The sequence below is a fragment of the Schistocerca cancellata genome, chromosome 3 (assembly GCF_023864275.1).
Source record: "Schistocerca cancellata isolate TAMUIC-IGC-003103 chromosome 3, iqSchCanc2.1, whole genome shotgun sequence".
In the NCBI taxonomy this organism is placed as follows: Eukaryota; Metazoa; Arthropoda; class Insecta; order Orthoptera; family Acrididae; genus Schistocerca; species Schistocerca cancellata.
Genome location: NC_064628.1, coordinates 210,943,435 through 210,970,232, shown reverse-complemented (window position 1 = coordinate 210,970,232; position 26,798 = coordinate 210,943,435). Strand labels below are relative to the sequence as shown.

Sequence of the window (26,798 nt, the reverse complement as noted above, 5' to 3'; positions counted from 1 at the left end):
GTCCTGAGTGGTGGAAAAAGATGAGATATTTTATTTTTGAAAAACTGAAGGATAAGTACTTCAATAGTACACAGTGTGATTTGGATGAAAATTCTTGGCTATTTGAGATAATAGAGAGTACTAATGACAATTTTGTATCTTGTGCAAATTTTATAACTGTGACAAATAATACATATAATGGTATACCATATGATTCTGATAAGTATAGGTTTGGGGAAATTTAAAGTGATTTATTACATGAGGATACAGGTTTTGAGAAAAGCGATCAATTTTGCAATCCTTATGTAAAAGTTCAAATTGGGTCATGGATTGGTAAATGTTTAATTGATACAGGAAGTGAGATCTCAGGAATATCTGAAAGGTTAAGCAAGAAATTGAAAGTGGGGAAAGATTATGTTGAAATGCTAGTTGTTGGGGTAAAGATAGAAGGTGCTACTGGGAAGAGCAGTAAATTGGTAAAAAGCCAGGCTTTAGTAACATTTTTAATTGAAGGCAAGTTGTTCACACATGGATGTTTTGTAATTCACGAATTTAATGAGGATTTTCTTTTGGGTATGAATTGGATAGTAAAAGTAAATACAGCATTTGATTGGGGTGGAAGAAAACTTTTGATAGAAACTAGTGAAAGGGAATACATTCAGACAAAATTTGTGAAGACACTTGGGGATCAGAGTAATGGAAATTTTGACAGTATCAATTTACTAAAAGAAAATAGATTGGAGAATATTGAAATTCATAGATTTGATACTGATGAAGTTGAATTTAGGAATTTAGTAAATTTGAAAATTTCAGAAACACAAAATTTATCTGGGGAGCAAAAACAACAGTTAGAAAATCTGCTGTGGGAATACAGTGATGTTTTCAGTGACATACCTGGTAGGGTAAACGGTAATCAGTGCGAGCTTCAGGTAAAACCTCATGAACCATTTTCCATAAAACCATACAGTATTGCAATATCAAAAAGACTTGCTGTTGAGAAAGAGCTGAAAAAGATGGAAGGATGTAATATAATAGAAAGGAGTATCAGTGCATATAATAATCCTTTAGAAGTTGTTTCGAAAAAAGATGGTGGAGTAAGATTGGTTTGGACTCTAGACACTTAAACAAAATTTTGTTCAGACAGACAGACCATCCCGAAAATATTGATGAGTTACTCTATAAATTTACAGATATAAAATATAAGTCAAGTTTGGATTTAACTTCGGGTTTTCATCAGGTACCACTTTCGGTTAATTCTAGAAAATATACTGCTTTCTTGTACAATGGTAAGAGTTACCAATATTTTGTTGTGCCATTTGGGTTGAATTCTTCTGTTTCCAAATTTATAAGAGCTTTGGATCATGTACTGGGGCAAGAACTTGCATCTAAACTGGTAATTTATGTAGATGACATTTTGGTTACAGGGCAAAATTGGGAGCAACATTTTTCGATTTTGAAGTCAGTTTGTGAAAAACTTAGAAAAGGGGGGATGACATTGAAATTAGAGAAATGTAAGTTTGCAGTTTCTGAATTGAAATTTTTGGGACATGTTGTCACAGACAAGGGAATTTTGGCAGATCCAGAAAAAATTCAAGCAATTTCAGAAATTCCTAAAAAAAAAAAAAAAAAAAAAAAAAAAAAAAAAAAAAAAAAAAAAAACCAATTAAAGTCGTTCTTTGGGTTATGCGGTTATTACCGAAAACACATAAGTGATCAGAGTCTGAATGCACCATGTTTAAGTCAATTACTTAAGAAAAACACTGTTTGAGTTTGGGATAAAAGTTGTCAGGAAGAGTTTGATAAAATTAAGCAAGATTTAAGGAAGCAACACTTATTACACAGACCTGATTTTAATTTGCCATTTTGTTTGAACACTGATAGCAGTAATTACGGGCTTGGAGCAGAGTTATTTCTAGAAAGAGTAGAGAATGGAGTTATGATACATTGTACCATAGCATTTGAAAGCAGAATGTTGCTCAAGCAAGAATAAAATTATACAGTCACAGAGAAGGAACTTTTGGCAATTCATTGGGCTTTTACAAAATTTAGAATTTACCTTATTGGACATAAAACCATAGCATTTTCAGATCACAAAGCTTTGAGTTACTTACAAGAGTGCAAATTATATCACAGTAGATTGACCAGATGGGCAATATTTCTGCAACAGTTTGACTTTGAAATCAAACACATAAAAGGTTCTGAGAATGTAGTAGCTGATTCACTTTGAAGGTTACCAATTGGGGGAGAAAGGGAGATTTTTGAAAAAGAAGAGGAAAAGCAATTTGAAATTAGATACCTGAAAGGGGTGGGAGATGAAAAATACAATTAGAGCTGTGTGTAAAAAAAATTAGAAAAAATCAAAATTTAGATCAAAGTTGGAAATTAATCAAAGAATGTTTATGCAAAAGGGATATGAGAAACTTGATAAATTTTACAAATTACATAAGGGGATTTTATTTTGGAGATGAGATGTAGATTCTGATAGTTGTAAACTGTGTTGGCCAGAGGCAGATGCTGAAAAGCCGATCATTTACTTACATGAAAGTTTTGGTCATTGTGGGATACAGAAGTGCATTCAAAAGAAACAAGAAAACGTTTATTTTTACAATATTGGAAAGAAGGTAAGAAAAGAATTGGCAACCTGCAACAAATGTCAGAGAGTTAAAGTGAGCAATCAAAGATGTGTTGGAGAGATGCAAAACATTATTCCAGAAAAACCTTTAGATCTTATCGCTGCTGACTTATATGGAATGTTACCAAAGAGTAAAGGTGGTCACTGTTACATATTTGTTATGGTAGATGTATTTTCAAAATTAATTCAACTATATCCAGTGAAAAAAGCTACTAGCCATGAAATTATAATAAAAATTGAAAGAGATTATTTCGCACAGGTGGGTAAACCAAAAGCTATATTATCAGATAATGGTTCACAGTTCACCTCTAAAATTTGGAAAAAGTTTATTGAAAGATCAAAATTGAAGCATATACTTATATCTGTTTATTGTCCATCCACCAATCCTGCAAAAGGATATATGAGGGAAATTGGGAGATTTTGTAGAACCTATTGTAGCCCCAACCTGGTTTGAGCACATTCGAAATTTTGAAGATATTATGAATAGCCTACAACAAGGTTCCACAGGATTTTCACCGTATGAGATTATGTTTAATATCAGACCTCCAAATCTTATATCAGAACTTACTGAATTTCCTAATTGTGCACCTTTAACTATGCAAGAGAGAGAAGATATTGACAGAGAAACTATGAGGAAAGAAGGGGAAAAGAGGAATAAAAGACATAACAACAGGGTAAAATTAACCACTTTCAAAATTGGGGATCTTGTTCTGGTCAAATCTCAAGAAAAATCAAAAATGTTAACTTCACAAATTAAAAAATTCTTTGGTATCTATATTGGGCCTTTTGAAGTCATAGACAATCCACACCCTAATGCTTATCGCTTGGTATACCCTAAGTCAAAGAAATTATTTGGTCTCAGGAATGTTGTCTCTTTGAAACTATATAAACAGAAATCATAATTTCAAAATTTAAGTAACCTATTTTCATTTATGAATTTTTCAATTTTTTGGAAGCTATGTCTTCCCTGTGGGTGAAGGCATGCATGAGAGGACATACATGCAAAGGTATAAGTTTCAAAACCAATTTTAGATAAAGCCTCATGATATATGAGCAATTTATTGTTCTTTATACTGATGTTGTGGGGAGCGAAAGTTCTCTTCGCAAGAATGTGACTTGTAGTAATATTGTAGTAGAGAGGCAAGTGTACATAAATAATTGGAGCAGAGGGAAACATACCACGTGGGAAAAATACATCTAAAAACAAAGATGATGTGACTTACCAAACGAAAGCGCTGGCATGTCGATAGACACACAAAGAAACACAAACATACACACAAAATTCAAGGTTTCGCAACCAACGGTTGCTTCATCAGGTAAGAGGGAAGGAGAGGGAAAGACGAAAGGATGTGGGTTTTAAGGGAGAGGGTAAGGAGTCATTCCAATCCCGGGAGCAGAAAGACTTACCTTAGGGGGAAAAAAGGACAGGTATACACTCGCGCGCACGCGCGCGCACACACACACACACACACACACACACACACACACACACACACAAGCAAACATTTGTAAAGGCAAAGAGTTTGGGCAGAGATGTCAGTCGAGGCAAAGATGTTGAATGACAGGTGAGGTATGAGCGGCGGCAACTTGAAATTAGCGAAGGTTGAGGCCTGGTGGGTAACGAGAAGATAGGATATACTGAAGTGCAAGTTCCCATCTCCGGAGTTCTGACAGGTTGGTGTTAGTGGGAAGTATCCAAATACCGTATTTACTAAGCCGCACTTTTCTGCAGCTTAGAATCGAGTGCAAAGTAAGCAGAAGTTCTGAAAAATGTTGGTAGGTGCTGCCACAACTAACTTCTGCAGTCGAATATATGTAGCGCAAAGCACCACTTTCTCGAACGCCTGGAATCCTTACCCAGTCTGTTACCCTCAGAAACCATCCTTGTAACCATTGATGCAACTTCCTTATACACAAATATTCCGCACGTCCAGGGCCTCACTGCGATGGAGCACTTCCTTTCACACCGATCACCTGCCACCTTACCTAAAACCTCTTTCCTCATTACCTTAGCCAGCTTCATCCTGATTCACAACTTCTTCACTTTCGAAGGCCAGACATACCAACAATTAAAGGGAACAGCCATGGGTACCAGGATGGCCCCCTCGTACGCCAACCTATTTATGGGTCGCTTAGAGGAAGTCTTCTTGGTTACCCAGGCCTGCCAACCCCAAGTTTGGTACAGATTTATTGATGACACCTTAATGATCTGGACTCTCAGTGAAGAAGATCTCCAGAATTTCCTCTCCAACCTCAACTCCTTTGGTTCCATCAGATTCACCTGGTCCTACTCCAAATCCCATGCCACTTTCCTTGACGTTGACCTCCATCTGTCCAATGGCCTGCTTCACACGTCCGTCCACATCAAACCCAGCAACAAGCAACAGTACCTCCATTATGACCAATCCACCAAGAGTGTCTTTCCACCGTCCACCTAACCTTCGTAACCTCTTAGTTCATCCCTATGAAATCCCCAAACCACCTTCCCTACCCTCCGGCTCCTACCCCTGTAACCGCCCCCGGTGTAAAACCCGTCCCATGCACCCTCCCACCACCACCTAATCCAGTCCTGTAACCCGGAGGGTGTACATGATCAAAGGTAGAGCCACGTGTGAAAGCACCCACGTGATTTACCAACTGACCTGCCTACACTGTGAAGCTTTCTATGTGGGAATGACCAGCAACAAACTGTCCATTCGCATGAATGGACACAGGCAGACAGTGTTTGTTGGTAATGAGGATCACCCTGTGGCTAAACATGCCTTGGTGCACGGCCAGCACATCTTGGCACAGTGTTACACCGTCCGGGCTATCTGGATACTTCCCACTAACACCAACCTGTCAGAACTCCAGAGATGGGAACTTGCCCTTCAGCATATCCTCTCTTCTCGCTATCCGCCAGGCCTCAATCTCCGCTAATTTCTAATTTCAATTTGCCGCCGCTCATACCTCACCTGTCTTTCAACATCATCTTTGCCTCTACACTTCCGCCCCGACTGACATCTCTGCCCAAACTCTTTGCCTTTACAAATGTCTGCTTGTGTCTGTGTATATGCGGATGGATATGTGTGTGTGTGCGCGAGTGTATACCTGTCCTTTTTTCCCCCTAAGGTAAGTAAGTCTTTCCGCTCCCGGGATTGGAATGACTCCTTACACTCTCCCTTAAAACCCAAATCCTTTTGTCTTTCCCTCTCCTTCCCTCTTTCCTGACGAGGCAACCGTTGGTTGCGAAAGCTAGAATTTTGTGTGTATGTTTGTGTTTGTTTGTGTGTCTATCGACCTGCCAGCGCTTTTGTTTGGTAAGTCTCATCATCTTTCTTTTTAGATATATTTTTCCCACGTGGAATGTTTCCCTCTATTTTATATATATATATATATATATATATATATATATATATATATATATATATATATATATATATATATATATATAAAATTCAAAAAGAAAATCAGAAGTGAAAATATAAATTTAAAAAAAAGGCAAATATATAAAAATAACTACACTATATATTTCCAGTATCATTTTTTATTGTACAATATGTAAGCAAAATGAAATTAACATTAATATGGGGAACAAACAATTTAATTATGAGAATCAGTTGGCACAGTGTGACCAAAGAAGTGGTTGTAGATATCTTATTCTAGCAAATGAGTTTTACCTTACTATTATTTTCAATCTGTATGCTGTATTTTAGAATATTTCTCATGTATGTTTTATGCCATGTATATTTGTCATGTTAAATAATTTCTTTACATGAATTTTTTGTGTATGAGATTGATGGGGAAGGATCATTGCAACAACAGCCAGTAACAAGTCCACAGATTCAAAGAGTCCAAATTTGGAAGAGGTTATCAGACTGCACCATTTACATACAAATTGTGTAATACAGATCCATTACTGAGTGTGGTCAGGATTTTGTTGTATATGTTCATAACAACAAAAGCCCTGGGGAGCAGTTGTAATGGATCTGGGAGATGTGCTGTTTTCTACTGGATTTGTCGATCCCAAATCTAATGAGGGAAGTTGTAAATGTTTTCCTATATTTTTGTCAGTATATATATATATATATATATATTTTGTGAATTGTAATTTGCCTTAGTTTATGTTAATTTACTTATATTTTTGAGAGTGACAGCATATTGATTACTATTAGTAGATGTGACGAAGAATATCAAAGAGACTGGTTACAAGTGGAAGGTTGTGTGTTGTGTAAAATGTCTTTGATGCTGGAGTCGTCTTTGACCGTAGTCAGTCCGCAGTGAACTCTTGGTGTGTGTTAACAGTGGAACAATGTGCAGGTTGCCGTCATAATAATTTGCTAGTGAACAGGAAAAATGAATTATGTTACTACTTTTTTTATATAAACTTTAAGAAAAAGCCACATTCGAAGAAATGGTATTTGAAGCACCAAAAATGAGGCAAACGCATTGAACCAGGTCATTTCTGCAGCCGACGAAACTGCATTGTGGAATCATACTTCCACTAGACGACTGAAGCCAAGACGATATTTGTCTTGTAAACATTTTACGGAAAAGGTACTGTCACGAAATATGCTAAATACAGTATATAAAAATAGTGAGCATATTTCAAGAGCAGTCTAGAGATCTTGAGTAAGGATAAGTGGGACAACTTCAGGAATACGAGAAGGGAAGAAGTAACTGAATTAACATCTGGTCCATCTCAATGGACAGTTAGTCTGTGTGACTAACACACATATTGTTAGTATGTGCTGATGGAGCCAGCCTTATCTGACCACGTGTATATAAAGCTTGGTGTTGAAATGGGTGTTAGACTGTGGCCTACAGGGACCCTAGTAAAACTGATGTGACACATATAGGAAATACCTAAACTCATACTCATCTGAAGTTAAAACTTTATTAATAAACCTAGTAGATTTGGAGGAAATGGCAGATGAAGTAATGTCTGTCATCATTACCTTGGACTTAGAAAGCTGTGCACTCACCATGAAATTCACAAACATGAATTTTAACAGACACACAGGCTATGCACTTAGCACTGCATGCAAGCGTGCACTTGATAAAGAAAAGGTGTGGAGGAAGACTTCTCGCAGTTTACTGCTTGTGAGAGAAGGCGCTGCAAGCAGTGGAGGATAGCGAACGCGAAACAATATCTATGGACATAGAGGGCACCACCTCGATACATGCCACTTCCATGTTGTCATCATGACATTATATAGTCAACCAGATACTGTCCTGTGGGTATAAAAGTGGGAGCCTTGCCAGTTCACTACAATCAGCCTTTAGCGAATGATGATGGTGATGGTGTGGTGGTGATGATGATGATGATGATGATGATGATGATGGAGGAAGTTATCGAAAGCCTGGAAATTTATCAAAATTTGACTTGGCCACTAAACTGAGAACTTTTTACATGAAGATTCTGTCACGAAAAACTTCATAGCAATAAACGTAAAAACAGTGTTTAATTTTGCATGAAGGTGAGGGCAACGAGTAAAATATACAAAGGCCCTTACCAAATACAATCTTGCTATTAAACAGGAAAAACAAATCATTCTGAGAGGTATTCTGCAAGGAGGTGGAAGGTAAAGCTGTCAGTGCCATACTTCACAAAATCCTGATGTGATGAATGACAAGATCCAGGAGTGACACAAAGGAGGGAAAAGATGGCGGGTATATGAGGACAGCATATAAGACACTAAATATGCCTCTTTAGACTCGCTTCCTGGCAGATAAGACAGTCAATGACCCAATCCCAGTGAGATAATGGTTTACAGATAACCAATGGAAGAACTGGGAACCTGGAAAAGAATGTGCCGACTTCAAGAAAATCCATTAGGCAGCAGGAACATTTCACCTTTCAAGTCACTGGGCCCAAATGGAATTTTTTCTGGCTACTGCAAAAAACAAGAGAGAGATTAACAAGATTCCTATGCAGACTGTTTGGAGTTAGTCTAGCAGCAGGATTATTCCTGGTGCTTGACAGACAGTGAGGGTTGTTTTCATTCTGAAGCAAGAGAGAACTGATCACACCACGGTGAAGGACATTACACATATGCCTCTGTCCTTTCTTTTAAAGACCGTACAAAAACTGGTTAATGTGTATGTTATGGAGAAAATATTAGCTGAGGTACCTCTACATGAAAACCAACAAGCATATCAACCAGATGCATCATGGAAAACAGCACTTTACGAACTTGTTGGGAAGGTAGAAAAAGCTGTATACTTCCAGGAAAGGGGCCTTCAGCAATAAGACCTTCAAGACCATGGTTAGAGCTGCATAAGAGCATGGCAATAAGATCACTATACATAGGTGCATTAAGATTATGCCGAGTACGCAAACGGTAGAAGCACCATAATGGATGTAAAAATAGTAATCAATATCACAAGAGAGAGAGTTCCCAAGATGGGGTTTTGTGCCCACTATTGTGGAAACTAGTGTTGAATGAACACATTAAAAAGTTAAATGCTAGAGTTACTTTTGCCAAGAATAAACAGACGATTTAGTCATAGTAATATTTGGAAAATTAGCAAATACTATTCGAACAACAGCACAATACATTCTTAACAATGTGCAAAACTGGTTAAGGAAAAGTAAGAACGGTCAGTGCAAAAAAAGCTGTTGTTGTACTACTCATGAGGAAGCATATCCAGGACATGGACAGGAAGCATAAAATTTCTAATGAAATTCAGCCAATAGAGGGAATATTGAAGTGTCTATGGATAACCCTGGATGTAAAACTAACACGGATCCATCATATAAAAAATATAAGTTGCAGGGTAAAAGATATTTTCATGTGTTCTAGAAGGGTTTGTGGAAAAAACTGGGATTGAAGTCTGCGCATGTACTTCATATACACCTCTGTAATTAGACCTACGTTAACTTGAACTCGTGTGGCTACAGTGTGGTGGAATAAAGTAGAATGGAAGGTGGCTGCTAAGGAATTCCAGAAGGACCTGCTTAGCCAAGAACTTGCAGCACACACACTGCTGGGTATGCCCTCATTACATGTTTCAGTTACAATAGAGGCAGTGGCAGGGTCATGAGAGAGAGAGAGAGAGAGAGAGAGAGAGAGAGAGAGAGAGAGGAGGAGGAGGAGGAGAAGAACTGGAATCCTTGGAACAATCAGAATCCTAGAATCCTGCATAAATATAATGAATGTGTTAATTACAGAAAGTTAATTAATGTTGAGTTAACATAGGAGGAGGAGGAGGAGATCAGTGTTTAACGTCCCGTCGACAACGAGGTCATTAGAGACGGAGCGCAAGCTCGGGTGAGGGAAGGATGGGGAAGGAAATCGGCCGTGCCCTTTCAAAGGAACCATCCCGGCATTTGCCTAGTTAACATAGGAATGGTCCTGGAATTGCAGGTTGACTATGCAGTTGCTTCCAATTGCTTCAATACACCTTTCAATGTAACAACTGAAAGCAGGTAGCAGTGCAAGAATGAACCATGGTACTGTTCAGGTGACAGGTTTCTTGAGAGGCTGAAATCAGACAAAGGTGCTGGGGCCATGGTATACAGGGTACAGCTTAGACTAGGAATTGGGCTATGGTATTTCAGCCAAAGATCAGGGTATGTGTGGAATAGAAGCTATGCAGATGCTATAAGGATCATAGGATCTACATTCATTCACACAGTCAACCTGCTTTGAAATCTGTCAGCTCCTGCAAAAAAGATCAAAGATCATCAAAGAATGCCATGAATTCCTTGTGATGCTATGGGACAGCAATAGGATAAGCCTACTGTGGATCCCTGATAACTCAGGTAGTAAAGGAACAAAGGAGCTGATAGGCTACCGAGGACAAGGGCTATTATGCCATTTGTCGGACCACAACTTGTCCTATCACTTCTGTGATGATAAAATCTAAACTACATGTCTGGATCAGGACTTTGGACTAATACCCAAAATAGAAAGATGGCAAGTTAATGATGCCAAAACAATGTTGAAAGCAGAATTCTGCAATCCTCGGCTTGAACAGGAGTCAGATTAAACACATGGTAAGTTCAATGACTGATTGTAGGAACTTCAAGAAACATCTATACACGATGGGAATAAAGAAAGAAACCCCTAAAGGTAGACTTCATTTAACTTTCCAATGTGAAGAGTTGGAGGCCAAAAGATACAAAATGTTAGTGTCACTAATTCCTGAACAAATTGTATCTAACAAAGACCTTGTAAAGGGTTCTTCTCTCCCTACTACTTTTCAACGGTAATGACTGCCTTTACTACAATGGAAGGGAGGGATACCACACAATAAACTGAGTTTTGTTGAGGCAATCAGGGTTGAAGTCCACTGTTGTCTCACCTCCTTTGTTAATTAAAATCTAATCAAATGTTATATTCAAGGAACATTTGGTGACACACTGTTATTTTAAAGTCAGGCAAAATACTAAAATATATTAGTATACAATGTTATCCATTATTATATCATCACTCTTTCTACTTTCATTTTATCACATACCATGCCACTTAACTGCATTTTAACAATGCATGGCCAATCTAGTTTTCGAATGAAATGCAAATACGTCCTTTTGATAAGCTATACTATGTGATCAAAAGTATCCAGACATTTGGCTGAAAATGACTTACAAGTTCGTGGAGCCCTTCATCAGTAATGCTGGAATTCAGTATGGTGTTGGCCAATCCTTAGTCTTGACGACAGCTTCCACTCTTGCAGGTATACGTTCAATCAGGTACTGGAAGGTTTCTGGGGGAATGGCAGCCCATTCTTCATGGACTGCTGCACTGAGGAGAAGTGTCGATGTCAGTCGGTGAGGCCTGGCATGAAGTCGGCGTTCCAAAACATCCCAAAGGTGTTCTATAGGATTCAGGTCAGGACTCTGTGCAGGCCAGTCCATTACAGGGATGTTATTGTCGAGTAACCACTCTGCCACAGGCCATGCATTATGAACAGGTGCTTGATCAAGTTGAAAGGTGCAATCACCATCCCCAAATTGTTCTTCAACAGTGGGAAGCAAGAAGATGCTTAAAACATCAATGTAGGCCTGTGCTGTGATAGTGCCATGCAAAACAACAAAGGGTGCAAGACCCCTCCATGAAAAACACGACCACACCGTAACGCCACTGCCTCCAAATTTTACTGTTGGCACTGTACACACTGACAGATGACGTTCACCGGGCATTCGCCTTACCAACCATCCTGCCATCGGATTGCTACATTGTGTACCATGATTCGTCACTCCACACAACCTTTTTCCACTGTTCAGTCGTCCGATGTTCACAATTCTTACATCAAGTGAGGCATCATTTGGCATTTACCTGCGTGATGTGTGGCTTATGAGCAGTTGCTCGACCATGAAATCTAAGTTTTCTCACATCCTGCCTAACTGTCATAGTTCTTGCAGTGGATCGTGATGCAATTTGGAATTCCTGTGCGATGGTCTGGACAGACATCTGCCTGTTACACATTACGTCCTTCTTCAAGTGTTGGTGGTCTCTGTCAGTCAACACATGAGGTTGGCCTGTACTCTTATGTGTTCCACTTCAGTATCACATCGGAAACAGTGGACCTAGGGATGTTTAGAGGTGTGGAAATCTCATGTATAGACATACGACACAAGTGACACCCAATCACCTGACCACGTTCTAAGTCCGTGAATTTCACAGAGTGCCCCATTCTGCTCTCTCACAATGTCTAATGACCACTGTTGTCGCTGATATGGAGTACCTGACAGCACAATGCACCTAATATTGAAAATGTATGTTTTTGGGGGCCTCTGGATACTTTTGATCACATAGTGTATATGCATACAGTGTAAGTTCTGTTTTCTTTTATCTTATTGTAGTTTTTATACCACCAACCAAACAATTTATGGTTGTTTTATATTGATATTTTAACAATGTTAAATCTGGCATGTATTTCAGACACTTAAAAATGCTTAGATAGCCAAAACTGTGCAGCAGTGAAAAACAGAACACAAAAGGATATTCTAATGTAATTTAGGTCAATCAGGATGAGAGATTATTGTCATTCAGAAAATTTCTCTCTGCTATGGATCCTGTTGTAATTAAAAAAAAGCAACTGCCATGGCACCCAAAAGACACCTACATCAATAATGACAAAAAACCTCAAAAATTACAGCATAGGTTTTTTTTATTATTTTAAAAGAAAAATACAACTTTAATGTGGTTTTAGAACAATCGAAACGATGAATTCACTAGAACTTAACGGTTTTACATTTTACATATGATGTATATTCCTGACCATCTATCTGAATGCCAAAACCAGCACTGGTGGAATGGTTCCTAATTAAGGAAGATTTCTTGTAAGATAAATCAATTGAATTACCATTTGCTACAAAAAAATTAACTATGTTATAAGTGGCAGATGGAATCTTAACAAGGTATTTGTGAGGTGTGTTAAGATCTATGCAACATTAAAACAAATTTCACTCTTTTCTATGCTTTAGAGTCATTAATTTATTTTCTTTTATTTACTTATTAAATTTGACCAATTCTAAACTTTAAACCAACTTCCAAAATGAATTCCAAAAAACTAAGTATAATGAAATTATAATACATAAAAGTATAAAACCTTCAACATACCATGCACTACTGTATATATGTCTGTTGTAGATCTCATCCGCATTATAATTATCAAAACAGGAAGTGTGTCCACATCAATGCTGCGGATTGTCATTGCGGCAACTGACCCAAGTGCCTTAGAAACTGATGCCAAAAACCTGAAATATTGAACATAAACAAATATTGTAACACTGAGGAGATCAGATTTATCAAGTTCCTCCTAAAACAGGAGACAGCTTAAAACTAAATTGGCTTAAATATTGCAATATATGACAATTTGTTTGTTTTGCTGTGCATGTTTTTGTAGATAGTACTGTCACGTATTTTCTTCCTCTTTTGGAATTTCATAGAGGAACTTCCTGTTATATGGCAGATCTGGAAGGGAAAAAAAAGTTTTGAAATCAGCAATTTAGTATTTGTTCTTGTAATGTGGATTGGCATGACTAACTGAAGATCCCAGCTTCGTTCTAAGTCTCAAATGTTCACTATAAAGACAGACAGATGGAAGTGTGTGAAGGACTGTTCAAACAGGAAGCGATAATGTAAGAATTACTAATTAAAATTAGTATGGCAAGTGAATAGCAAAACTTAAACTGGGAAAAAGAGTTAAAGGAAACAAAGTAGCTTTCACAGGATGGAAGTACAATACAGTAAAACTAACAGGTGTGATAATGATTAGAAATAATTTATGATGTTAAAGTGAATGAACAGTACATAATTTTAAGTGCACTACTATACAGATATATGTAAAAAGACAGGATACGGTGCTGCAGTTGGCAACACCTATAGAAGACAACAAGTGTCTGGCACAGTTTGTTAGATTGGTTACTGCTGCTACAACAGCAGGTTATCAAGATTTAAATGAGTTTGAACGTGGAGTTATAGTCGATGCACGAGCGATGGGACACATCATCTCCAATGAAGTGGTGATTTTCCTGTACCACCATTCCACAAGTGTACTGTGAATATCAGGAATCTGATGAAACATCAAATCTCCGACATTGCTGCAGCCAGAAAAAGATCCTGCAAGAATGGCACCAACGACGACTGAAGAGAACCATTCAATGACTGAAGTGCAACCCTTCTGCAAATTGCTGCAGATTTCAATGCTGGGCCATCAACAAGTATCAGCGTGTGAACCATTCCATGCATCATCATCAATATGGGCTTTCGGAGCCGAAGGCCCACTCGTGTACGCTTCACGACTGCACAACACAGAGCTTTATACCTCGCCTGGGCCCATCAACACCAACATTGGACTGTTGATGACTGTAAACGTGTTGCCTGGTCAAATGAGTCTCGTTTCAAATTGAATCAAGCGGATGGATGTGTACGGGTATGAAGACAACCTTGTGAATCCATGGTCCAATCCATGGTCCCTGCATGTCAGCAGGCGACTGTTCAAGCTGGTGGAGGCTCTGTAATGGTGTGGGGCGTGTGCAGCTGAAGTTATATGGGATCCTTGATACGTCTACATGTGACTCTGAAAGGTGACACTTACTTAAGCATCCTGTCTGATCACCTGCACCCATTCATGTCCATTGGGCATTTCGACAGACGTGGGCAATTTCAGCAGGACAATGCGACATCCCAAACATCCAGAATTGCTACAGAGTGGCTCCAGGAACACTGTTCTTAGTTTAAACACTTCCACTGACCACCAAACTCCTCAGACATAAACATTACAGAGCATATCTGGGATGCCTTGCAACTGCAGTTCAGAAGAGATCTCCACCCCCTCGTACTGTTATGGATAGCTCTGCAGGATTCCTGGTGGCAGTTCCCTCCAGCACTATTTCACACATTAGTCACGTCCATGCCACGTCGTGTTACGGCACTTCTACTTGCTCGAAGGGGGGCCTACACGATATTAGGCAGGTGTACCAGTTTCTTTGGCTCTTCTGTGTATATTTGAAGACACAATACAATAATATCTTAGATGTAGTTCATCAAGAACTTTATCTTGAGGCCTTACAGATTCATAAAGGATGGAGGGAGATTCCCAGAGAGCATATAAAGGATTTCTTTGAATGTATGACATTTAATGGCTCTAACTGCTGGGGACTTGAACATCTATTCCTGATTCCACTTACTTCTTTCTTCCTGAATCTAATCTGTGGTATAGTGTTCCTTTTAAGTCATAAACTATGTGATCGAAAGTAAAAATGACTTACAAGTTCATGGCACCCTCCATCGGTAATGCTGGAATTCAGTATGGTGTTGGTCCACCCTTAGCCTAGATGACAGCTTCCACTCTCGCAGGCATACGTTCAATCAGGTACTGGAAGGTTCCTTGGGGAATGGTAGCCCATTCTTCAAAGAGTGCTGCACTGAGGAGAGGTAAGAATGTAGGTCTGTGAGGCCTGACATGAAGTCAGCATTCCAAAACACCCCAAAGGCGTTCTATAGGATTCAGGTCAGGACTCTGTGCAGGCCAGTCCATTACAGGGATGTTATTGTCGAGTAACCACTCCACCACAGGCCATACATTATGAACAGGTGCTTGATCATGTTGAAAGGTGCAATCACCATCCCCAAATTGTTCTTCAACAGTGGGAAGCAAGAAGATGCTTAAAACATCAATGTAGGCCTGTGCTGTGATAGTGCCATGCAAAACAACAAAGGGTGCAAGACCCCTCCATGAAAAACACGACCACACCGTAACGCCACCGCCTCCAAATTTTACTGTTGGCACTGTACACACTGACAGATGACGTTTACTGGGCATTCGCCTTACCCACCATCCTGCCATCGGACTGCTACATTGTGTACCGTGATTCGTCACTCCACACAACCTTTTTCCACTGTTCAGTCGTCCGATGTTCACAATTCTTACATCAAGTGAGGCATCATTTGGCATTTACCTGCGTGATGTGTGGCTTATGAGCAGTTGCTTGACCATGAAATCTAAGTTTTCTCACATCCTGCCTAACTGTCATAGTTCTTGCAGTGGATCGTGATGCAATTTGGAATTCCTGTGCGATGGTCTGGACAGACATCTGCCTGTTACACATTACGTCCTTCTTCAAGTGTTGGTGGTCTCTGTCAGTCAACACATGAGGTTGGCCTGTACGCTTATGTGTTCCACTTCAGTATCACATCGGAAACAGTGGACCTAGGGATGTTTAGGAGTGTGGAAATCTCTCGTGCAGATTTATGACACAAGTGACACCCAATCACCTGACCACGTTCGAAGTCCGTGAGTTCCGCGGAGTGCCCCATTCTGCTTTCTCATGATGTCTAATGACTACTGAGGTCGCAGATATGGAGCACCTGGCAGTAGGTGGCAGCACAATGCACCTAATATGAAAAACGTTTGTTTGGGGATGTCAGGATACTTTTGGTCAAATAGTGAAAATATTCTTCTTGGTACTGGAATTTACAAAAACCTAAAGCGTCACTAAATTTCAGAGACCAAAATTTAGTTTTACCCTGTTGCAAAACTGAATACAACAGAGGAGGCGTGGGGAGGGGGGGGGGGGGGGGGGGGGGCGACCAGTGAAGTTGTTGAAAGCAGACTGCAACTATTGCAAGCCTTAAGACATACCACCAATGACAGAAAATAAAGTTAACACTACCAATCAAGCGATACAAGTAACAAATAATGAAATAACAGAAAAACGGAAAGACTGATAGAAGCCAGACTGGGACATGATACATTTGGGTTTAGAATAGAAGAACTTATAAGACATTACTAACCCTACGACATACTTAACAAGACAGTATGTAAAAAGGCAAACCAACATTTAAAGCATTTTTTTTTAAATTTAATAAATGCCTTTTGCATGCACTGACTGCAATATAGTCCTTCAAATTCAGAAATTATCAGGGATAAAAACAGCAACAGACAGGTTATCAACAACTTGCACAAAAGCAAAACTGCAGTTACAGGGTCAAATGACACAAAAGGGAGGCAGTAATCGAGGAGAGAGTGACACAGGGATTTAGCCTATCCCCTATGTTATTCAACTTGCACATAGAGCAGTCATAGATACCAAGAGCACATTTGGGGAGTGAGAAGAATTAAAAATTCTGACAGTTACATTGTGATTCTGCCGGGGACAGCAAAGGACTTGGAAGATCAGATGAAAGAAATGAGCAGATCGATAGTTTCTTAAAATGAAGTTATAAGATAAAGACCATCAAATGCAAAACAAGTGTATGGTGGAATGAATTTAAATTAAACCAAGTAATATTGATGGATTCAGACTAGGAAATAAGCACCTAATAGTACACAAATTTTGCTATGTGGGCAGCACAATAAAATGAAGGCAGCCAAAGCAGAGAGAATGCAAAGTGTAGGCTGGCTACAGTAAGAAAAGCATTTCTGAAAACATATAAATGTACGGCTTAAGAAGCATCATCTGAAGTATTTGTTTGGAGTCGCTTTGCATGGGAGTGAAATGTGTGAAAATAAACAATACAGACAAGAAGAGAATAGAAGCTTCTGAAATGTGGTGCTACAGCAGAATGCTGAAGATTAGACGGGTACACCAAATGACTGATGGAGAGGTAATGAAATGATCTAGGGAAAAAAGATCTTGTGGCAAAATCTAACTAAAAGAAGGGATTATTGACTAAAACAAAGGATTGAATAAATAATGAACTGCAAAGAAAACAAATCTATGAAATATTTTGCCTAAAAGAAAGATAGATTAACAAGACATGTCCTTAGATATCTAGGAAATGTCACTTTAGTAATAAACGTTAAGTGAGGAGGCATAACAATTGTAGCTGGAGACCATGGTGAGAGTACTGTGAACAGGTTTCAATGGTCGCAGATTGCAATAGATATGCAAAGATGAAGTATTTTGCACAGAACAGATTACTGTGGAGAGTTGCATCAAATCAGTCTGTGAACTGGAGACCACAACAGCACACCACTGAAAGTGGTAAGAGACATTAAGAATGGAGGACAGGATGAAAAATTCATAAGTGTAAAGGAACTACAGATAAAAAGAGAGGGAAAACAGCAATAATAGGTACCCATGAAGACAACAGAAAAGCCAAAATGGAAAAATTGGCATAAAATTCTCCCTATTGTTAGTATTTGCTGTTCAACAAACCAACAGCTATAATAGTGAGATCATAAAAATTAAGTTGGTTTCTGCAAAAAGGACTTGCTGTAGATAGAGTGGGAAAAGTTGTTCATCAGATCATGAGGAAAGTTAGGGATAGTTCTTGGTGCAAGGAATATAAACAATGGAAGGCATAAACATAATAATTTGTCATTGAGACAATGAGTGATTTATAAGCACATAAACAAGACTGAAGAAGCACACTGAAAATGTTGCTAAGCTTTCAGACAGAGTCCATAACACCACACACACACACACACACACACACACACACACACACACAGTAACTGTAGCATATCTACTGAGACAAAGTCTTTGGTACCTTGGAAGACAATCAGTGGGGTTCCTTAGTGCTCACAATAAGAGGTTTCTGATTAGAGCACACATTTTCATACACAAATAGTGACTTGTTTGAGTTAAAGTGAGGCAGTCAGAAGTTTGAGGGACAGTGTTAAGAGGAATAGTGATGAATATAAAAATGTGGCATTAATGTAGACAATTCGCAAAGGAGGGAAGCATGATGATAATAATAATAATACTAATTAATAATGCCGAGAAGAAGATGGTGATACGAGTTTTTAAAGAAGTGGTGTTTAAATTTTAAAGGGCTCATGTGGTTAAAGTTAACAAATGCATATGAGAGATAAGAAACCATAATAGTCATTGATGAGTTCTTCTCATGTTATCAGCCGAGTGGTGGCGTCACTTCGCCAGAAGATAGGCACAAAACTCATCGAAATGTTGCGACAAGACAACGCCACCACTCGGCTGATAACCAGAGAAGAATTCATCAGTGGAATACGCCGAGAAAGACTGCAATCGCATACATAATAGTCATGTTTCTATCAAATTTTTGTTATTTTCATGAGGCACATCCAGAATGACACAGAGCATAGCAAATGCAAACTGGAACGGTTAGGTTTGAAATGTGCGTCAAACAAACAGGAACTATTTTACAACCTTGTATGTCTGCTTGTGTCTGTATACGTGTGGATGGATATGTGTGTGTGTGTGCGAGTGTATACCCGTCCTTTTTTCCCCCTAAGGTAAGTCTTTCCGCTCCCGGGATTGGAATGACTCCTTACCCTCTCCCTTAAAACCCACATCCTTTCGTCTTTCCCTCTCCTTCCCTCTTTCCTGATGAGGCAACAGTTTGTTGCGAAAGCTTGAATTTTGTGTGTATGTTTGTGTGTCTGTCGACCTGCCAGCACTTTCATTTCGTAAGTCACATCATCTTTGTTTTTAGGTATATTATCTGTTTTAATTGAAATTAATAATAATCAACCTTCTTTAACAAAAACAGGGACATGGGATGGATACTAGACATGCTATCACAGCACTTTGACTTTCCTTTTCCTTTAGTATATGTAAGTTTATCCCCAAATAAGTCATTCTGGGTAACTTTAATTAAATTTGTGTCTGCTAATGTCCATGACATATAGAGCATACTGGGGTTGGTAGTTTATTCATAGCTTACTGTGACTAAGAATCAGTACTTTGGTGAAGAACAGTAAAAATAGAAATAAATTGTGTATCTGACTCAAATCATTTAGCCAAAAACAGTTTGTGGCAGATGTCAGGCCACAATGTGTAACTGTTACATGAACAAAGGTGAATGGTCATGGAATAGAGAACACTCCTTGTGAAGTTAATAAGCAAATTGTGAAAAAATGCACAGCAGGAAGCATACGGTATAGCTAAAAAACGTCTTAGTACAGCAACAAAGAAGCTCAAAATGAAGGAGACAGAGCAATAAGCTACCTTCTAATTTGTGTCACTAAAACGAAGAATGTCTGGCACACTTGCATTACAAATAACCCATTTTGATGGCAACCAGTTTAAGAACATCTAGTTTATGTGCTTCAGTGTCTTTAACTTTTGGGTGTGTATTAAGCATGTCATTTTTTTCTTTTTTGTGAAACAATAATATGGCTGACAATGCAGAGCTAAAGGGCACAGCTCTTCATGATGAAGACAATTAGTCATATAAGATGGATGCAGGAATGAAAACGAAATCTAAAGGCTCTGGGTGTCAAACGTCAGTCAAACAGGGGACGACACATTTGAGAACACGGATAAGTACAGAAGGAAGTGGACAAGTAAAGGAACAGAAAGCACTAACAAAAGAATGTCATTAGGATCAGAAATGATACTTGCAGTGTTGTTTAAGATGCACTAAAATCAAAGGGACAAGATAAGAAGATATGTGAATTCTAGAAAAATTAACTTTATCTCAAGATGATATGGCAAATACATTAACAAAAAATTTAGATATTGTGTTCGAGGGATTGGTAGGAAGAAACCTTATAGAAGAATAAGGCAGATTAAGTTCAAAAGCAAGACAAACTATTTCACAAGTGGATATGTCGGTAACAGCGGACGTACGGAGCAAGCAAAATTAACTGCCTATATAAACAACGTGGGAAAACAGGTTGTGGTAACAGAACTGAGATTAGAAGGGAGAATGAAATCAAATTTATGACAATAGAAATGGGTCATCTGTGCAGGTAATTTCACTTGAAACTATACAGAGCAAGACTGAAGAAAAAATTGTAGTCACTGTGTGTGAAGGTATCCATAAAGAGAAGCCTGAACTAAGTAACATGGGTTGTGTTGTTGCTGTGGTCTTCAGTCCAGAGACTGGCTTGATGAAGCTCTCCATGCTCCTCTATCATGTGCAAGCTGTTTCATCTCTGAGTAACTACTGCAACCTACATCCTTTTGAATTTGCTTAGTGTATTCATCTCTTGGTCTACCTCTATAATTTTTACCATCCTTGATTCCCTCCAATACTAAATTGGTGATCGCTTGGTGCCTAAAAAAATGTGTCCTACTAACCTGTCCCTTCTTCTACTCAGATTGTGTCACAATTTCCTCTTCTCCCCAATTCTATTCAGTACCTCCTTATTAGTTACATGATCTAGCCATCTAATCTTCAGCATTTTTCTCTAGCACCACATTTTGAAAGCTTCTATTCTCTTCTTGTCTACACTGTTTATTGTCCATGTTTCACTTCCGTACATAGCTACAATCCAAACAAATACTTTCACAGAAAAGACCTCCTGACACTTAATACTCGATGTTATCAAATTTCTCTTCTTCAGAAATCATTTTCTTGGCATTGCCAGTCTACATTTTATATCCTCTCTACTTCTACCATCATCAGTTATTTTGTTCCCTAAATAGCAAAACTCATCTACTACTTTAAGTGTCCCATTTCCTAATCTAATTCCCTCAATATCATCTACTTCATTTTGCTTTTGTTGCTGTTCACCTTATATCCTCCTTTCAAGACACTGTCCATTCCATTCAACTGCTCTTACAGGTCCTTTGCTGTCTCTGCCAGAATTACAATGTCATCAGCAAACCTCAAAGTTTTTATTTCTTCTACATGGATTTCAATTCCTACTCCGAATTTTTCTTTTGTTTCCTTTACTGCTTGCATCAATATACAAACCGAAAAACACTGGGGATAGGCTACAACCCTGTCTCACTCCCTTCCCAACCACTGCTTCCCTCTCATGCCCCTTGCCTCTTACAACTGCCACCTGGTTTCTGTACAAATTGTAAATAGCCTTTCGCTCCCTGTACTTTACCCCTGCCACCTTCAGAATTTGAGGAGGAGGAGGAGGAGATTAGTGTTTAACGTCCCGTCGACAACGAGGTCATTAGAGACGGAGCGCAAGCTCGGGTGAGGAAAGGATGGGGAAGGAAATCAGCCGTGCACTTTCTGCACTTTCAAAGGAACCATCCCGGCATTTGCCTGAAGCGATTTAGGGAAATCACGGAAAACCTAAATCAGGACGGCCGAAGACAGGATTGAACCGTCGTCCTCCCGAATGCGAGTCCAGTGTGCTAACCACTGCGCCACCTTTTTTCAGGATTTGAAAGAGAGTATTCCAGTCAACATTGTCAAAATCTTTCTCTAAGTCTACAAATAATAGAAACGTAGGTTTGCCTTTCCTTAATCTTTCTTCTAAAAGAAGTCGTAGGGTCAGTATTGCCTCATGTGTTCCAACATTTCAGCGGAATCCAAACTGATCTTCCCCAAGGTCAGCTTCTACCAGTTTTACCATTCGTCTGTAAAGAATCCATTTTGGTATTTTGCAGCCGCGACTTACTAAATTGATAGTTTAGTAATTTTCACATCTGTCAACACCTGGATGGTAGAGTTGATTAACTCTCTACAGTAAATTGATTTCTTAGGATGGATAGGATGTGTGACTGCTGTGTATGGATGCAGAAAGAGCTGGCCACTGCTCACGAACAGCTGAACGTGTTGATGGCCGCGGTCAGCCGTCTTCAGGCTGCTGCCTCGGAGTGTAGCGGCTGTGAGGAGTCTGGTGAGTCGCATGATACACCCCTGGTGTTACATGCTTCACCCACTGTCCCTGCTGTCAAGACATCTTTGCGGGTACTGGGTGAGGTTGGGCAACCCTCTCCCCAAGGGGAGTGGCAGGTTCAGCGGCGTTCGCGGCACACAAGGCGGAGGGTCAATCTGGACGCTGGCCGTATGGCGTTGCCTGCTCTGCCTGTGAGTGGACACGTGGCCGCTCTTTCAGCAAGGTCCGAGCAGGCACACGGGGGGAAGGGTTTATTAGTTATTGGGAGCTCCAACGTTAGACGGGTGATGGAGCCCCTTAGGGAAGTAGCGGAAAGGTCGGGGGAGAAGGCCAGTGTTCACTCTGTCTGCTTGCCGGGGGGCCTCATCTGAGATGTGGAGGAGGCCCTGCCGGCGGCGATAGAGAGCACTGGGTGCACCCAACTGCAAATTGTTGCTCACGTTGGCACCAATGACTCCTGCCGTCTGGGTTCAGAGGTCATCCTCAGTTCATACAGGCGGTTAGCGGAACTGGTGAAGGCGGAAAGCCTCGCTCGCGGGGTGGAATCTGAGCTAATTATTTGTAGTATCGTTCCCAGAACCGATCGCGGTCATCTGGTTTGGAGCCGAGTAGAAGGCTTAAACCAGAGGCTCTGACGATTCTGCGGAGATCTGGGGTACAAATTTCTCGACCTCTGCTATCGGGTGGAGAAATGTAGGGTCCCCCTGAATAGGTCAGGCGTGCACTACATGCCGGAAGTGGCTACAAGGGTAGCGGAGTACGTGTGGAGTGCACATGTGGGTTTTTTAGGTTAGAGAATTCCCTCCCTAGGCTCGACAAGACGCCTCCTGAGATGCGGCAAGGTAGGAGAAGGCAAAATGCAACAGGGAATAACAATATTAATGTGCTAATAGTAAACTGCAGGGGCGTCTAGAGAAAGGTCCCAGAACTGCTACTAGGGGCAGAAAGTTGGCTGAAACCAGACGTAAACAGTAATGAAATCCTGAACTCAGATTGGAATGTATACCGAAGAGACAGGCTGGACAGTGAAGGGGGAGGCGTATTTATAGCGATAAGAAGTGCAACAGTATCGAACGAAATTGATGGAGGTCCGAAATGTGAAATAATTTGGGTGAAGGTCACGGTTAAAGCAGGCTCAGACATGATAATTGGATGTCTCTGTAGGCCCCCTGGCTCAGCAGCTGTTGTGGCTGAGCACCTGACGGATAATTTGGAAAATATTTCGAGTAGATTTCCCAACCATGTTAGAGTCCTACGTGGAGATTTTAATTTTCCAGATATAGACTGGGAGACTCAAACATTCATAACGGGTGGCAGGGACAAAGAATCCAGTGAAATTTTTTTAAGTGCTTTATCTGAAAACTACCTTGAGCAGTTAAACAGAGAACCGACTCGTGGTGATAACATATTAGACCTCCTGGTGACAAACAGAACCGAACTATTTGAAACAGTTAACACAGAACAGGGAATCAGCGATCATAAAGCGGTTACTGCATCGATGATTTCAGTCATAAATAGAGATATTAAGAAAGGTAGGAAGATTTTTCTGTTGAGCAAAAGTGACAAAAAGCAGATTACAGAGTACCTGATGGCTCAACACAAAAGTTTTGTCTCAAGTACAGATAGTGTTGAGGATCAGTGGACAAAGTTCAAAACCGTCGTACATAATGCGTTTGATGAGTATGTGCCAAGCAAGATCGTAAGAGATGGAAAAGAGCCACCGTGGTACAACAACCGAGTTAGAAAACTGCCGCGGAAGCAAAGGCGAACTTCACAGCAAACATAAACATAGCCAAAGCCTTGCAGACAAACAAAAATTACACAAAGCGAAATGTAGTGTGAGGAGGGCTATGCGAGAGGCGTTCAATGAATTCAAAAGTAAAGTTCTATGTACTGACTTGGCAGAAAATCCTAAGAAATTTTGGTCTTATGTCAAAGCGGTAGGTGGATCAAAACAAAATGTCCAGACACTCTGTGACCATAATGGTACTGAAACAGAGGATGACAGAATAAAGGCCGAAATACTAAATGTCTTTTTCCAAAGCTGTTTCACAGAGGAAGACTGAACTGTAGTTCCTTCTCTAGATTGTCGCACAGATGACAAAATGGTAGATATCGAAATAGACGACAGAGGGATAGAGAAACAATTAAAATCGCTCAAAAGAGGGAAGGCCGCTGGACCTAATGCGGTATCAGTTCGATTTTACACAGAGTACGTGAAGGAACTTGCCCCCCTTCTTGCAGCGGTGTACCGTAGGTCTCTAGAAGAGCGTAGCGTTCCAAAGGATTGGAAAAGGGCACAGGTCATCCCCGTTTTCAAGAAGGGACGTCGAACAGATGTGCAGAACTATAGACCAATATCTCTAACATCGATCAGTTGTAGAATTTTGGAACACGTATTGTGTTGGAGTATAATGACTTTTCTGGAGACTAGAAATTTACTGTGTAGGAATCAGCATGGGTTTCAAAAAAGACGGTCATGTGAAACCCAGCTCGCGCTATTTGTCCACGAGACTCAGAGGGCCATAGACACGGGTTCACAGGTAGATGCCGTGTTTCTTGACTTCCGCAAGGCGTTCGATACAGTTCCCCACAGTCGTTTAAAGAACAAAGTAAGAGCATATGGACTATCAGACCAATTGTGTGATTGGATTGAGGAGTTCCTAGATAACAGGACGCAGCATGTCATTCTCAATGGAGAGAAGTCTTCCGAAGTAAGAGTGATTTCAGGTGTGCCGCAGGGGAGTGTCATAGGACCGTTGCTATTCACAATATACATAAATGACCTGGTGGATGACATCGGAAGTTCACTGAGGCTTTTTGCGGATGATGCTGTGGTGTATCGAGAGGTTGTAACAATGGAAAATTGTACTGGAATGCAGGAGGACCTGCAGCGAATTGACGCATGGTGCAGGGAATGGCAACTGAATCTCAATGTAGCCAAGTGTAATGTGCTACGAATACATAGAAAGATAGATCCCTTATCATTTAGCTACAATATAGCAGGTCAGCAACTGGAAGCAGTTAATTCCATAAATTATCTAGGAGTAAGCATTAGGGGTGATTTAAAATAGAATGATCATATAAAGTTGATCGTTGGTAAAGCAGATGGCAGACTGAGATTCATTGGAAGAATCCTAAGGAAATACAATCCTAAAACAAAGGAAGTACGTTACAGTACGCTTGTTCGCCCACTGCTTGAATACTGCTCAGCAGTGTGGGATCCGTACCAGATAGGGTTGATAGAAGATATAGAGAAGATCCAATGGAGAGCAGCGCGCTTCGTTACAGGATAATTTAGTAATCGCGAAAGCGTTACGGAGATGATAGATAAACTCCAGTGGAAGACTCTGCAGGAGAGACGCTCAGTAGCTCGGTACGGGCTTTTGTTGAAGTTTTGAGAACATACCTTCACCGAACAGTCAAGCAGTATATTGCTCCCTCCTACGTATATCTCGCAAAGAGACCATGAGGATAAAATCAGAGAGATTAGAGCCTACACAGAAGCATACCTACAATCCTCCCTTCCACGAACAATACGAGACTGGAATAGAAGGGAGAACCATAGAGGTACTCAAGGTACCCTCCACCACACACCGTCATATGGCTTGTGGAGTATGGATGTAGATGTAGAGTTTTGAGATGGCTGACTCTCCCAAGTCTATCAGTAGTTCCAATGGAATGTTGTCTACTCCTGGGGCCTTGTTTCGACTTAGGTCTTTCAGTGCTCTATCCAATTCTTCATGCAGTATCATATCTCCTATTTCATCTTCATCTACGTCCTCTTCCATTTCCGTAATACTGCCCTCAAGAACACCATCATTGTACAGACCCTCTGTGTAGTCCTTCCACCTTTCTGCTTTCCCTTGTTTGCTTAGAACTGGTTTTCCATTTGACTTCTTGATATTCATAGAGGTGATTCTTTTGTTTCCAAAGGTCTCTTGAATTTTCCTGTATGCAGTTTCTATCTTACCCCTAGTGAGATATGCCTCTACATACTTACATTTGTCCTCTAGCCATCCATTTTCCACTTCCTGTCAATCTCATTTTTTAGACGTTTGTATTCCTTTTTGCCATCTTCATCTAATGCATTTTTATATTTTCTCCTTTCATCAATTAAATTCAATGTATCTTCTGTTACACAAGGATTTCGACTAGCCCTCGTCTTTTTACCTACTTGATCTTCTGCTGCCTTTAATATTTCATCCCTCAAAGCTATCCATTCTTCTTCTACTGT

At 40.0% G+C, this 26,798-nt stretch overlaps 1 protein-coding gene across 1 annotated transcript in view; it reads right to left on the bottom strand.

Moving 5' to 3' along the window:
- Positions 1 to 26,798, bottom strand: part of LOC126174833 (FAS-associated factor 1) — a 165,614-nt gene that overhangs the window by 61,594 nt on the left and 77,222 nt on the right. Inside the window, exon 9 of the mRNA XM_049921213.1 lies at positions 13,162 to 13,298. Coding sequence (XP_049777170.1) covers positions 13,162 to 13,298 — 137 coding nt within the window. The remainder of the gene's footprint in view (positions 1 to 13,161; positions 13,299 to 26,798) is intronic.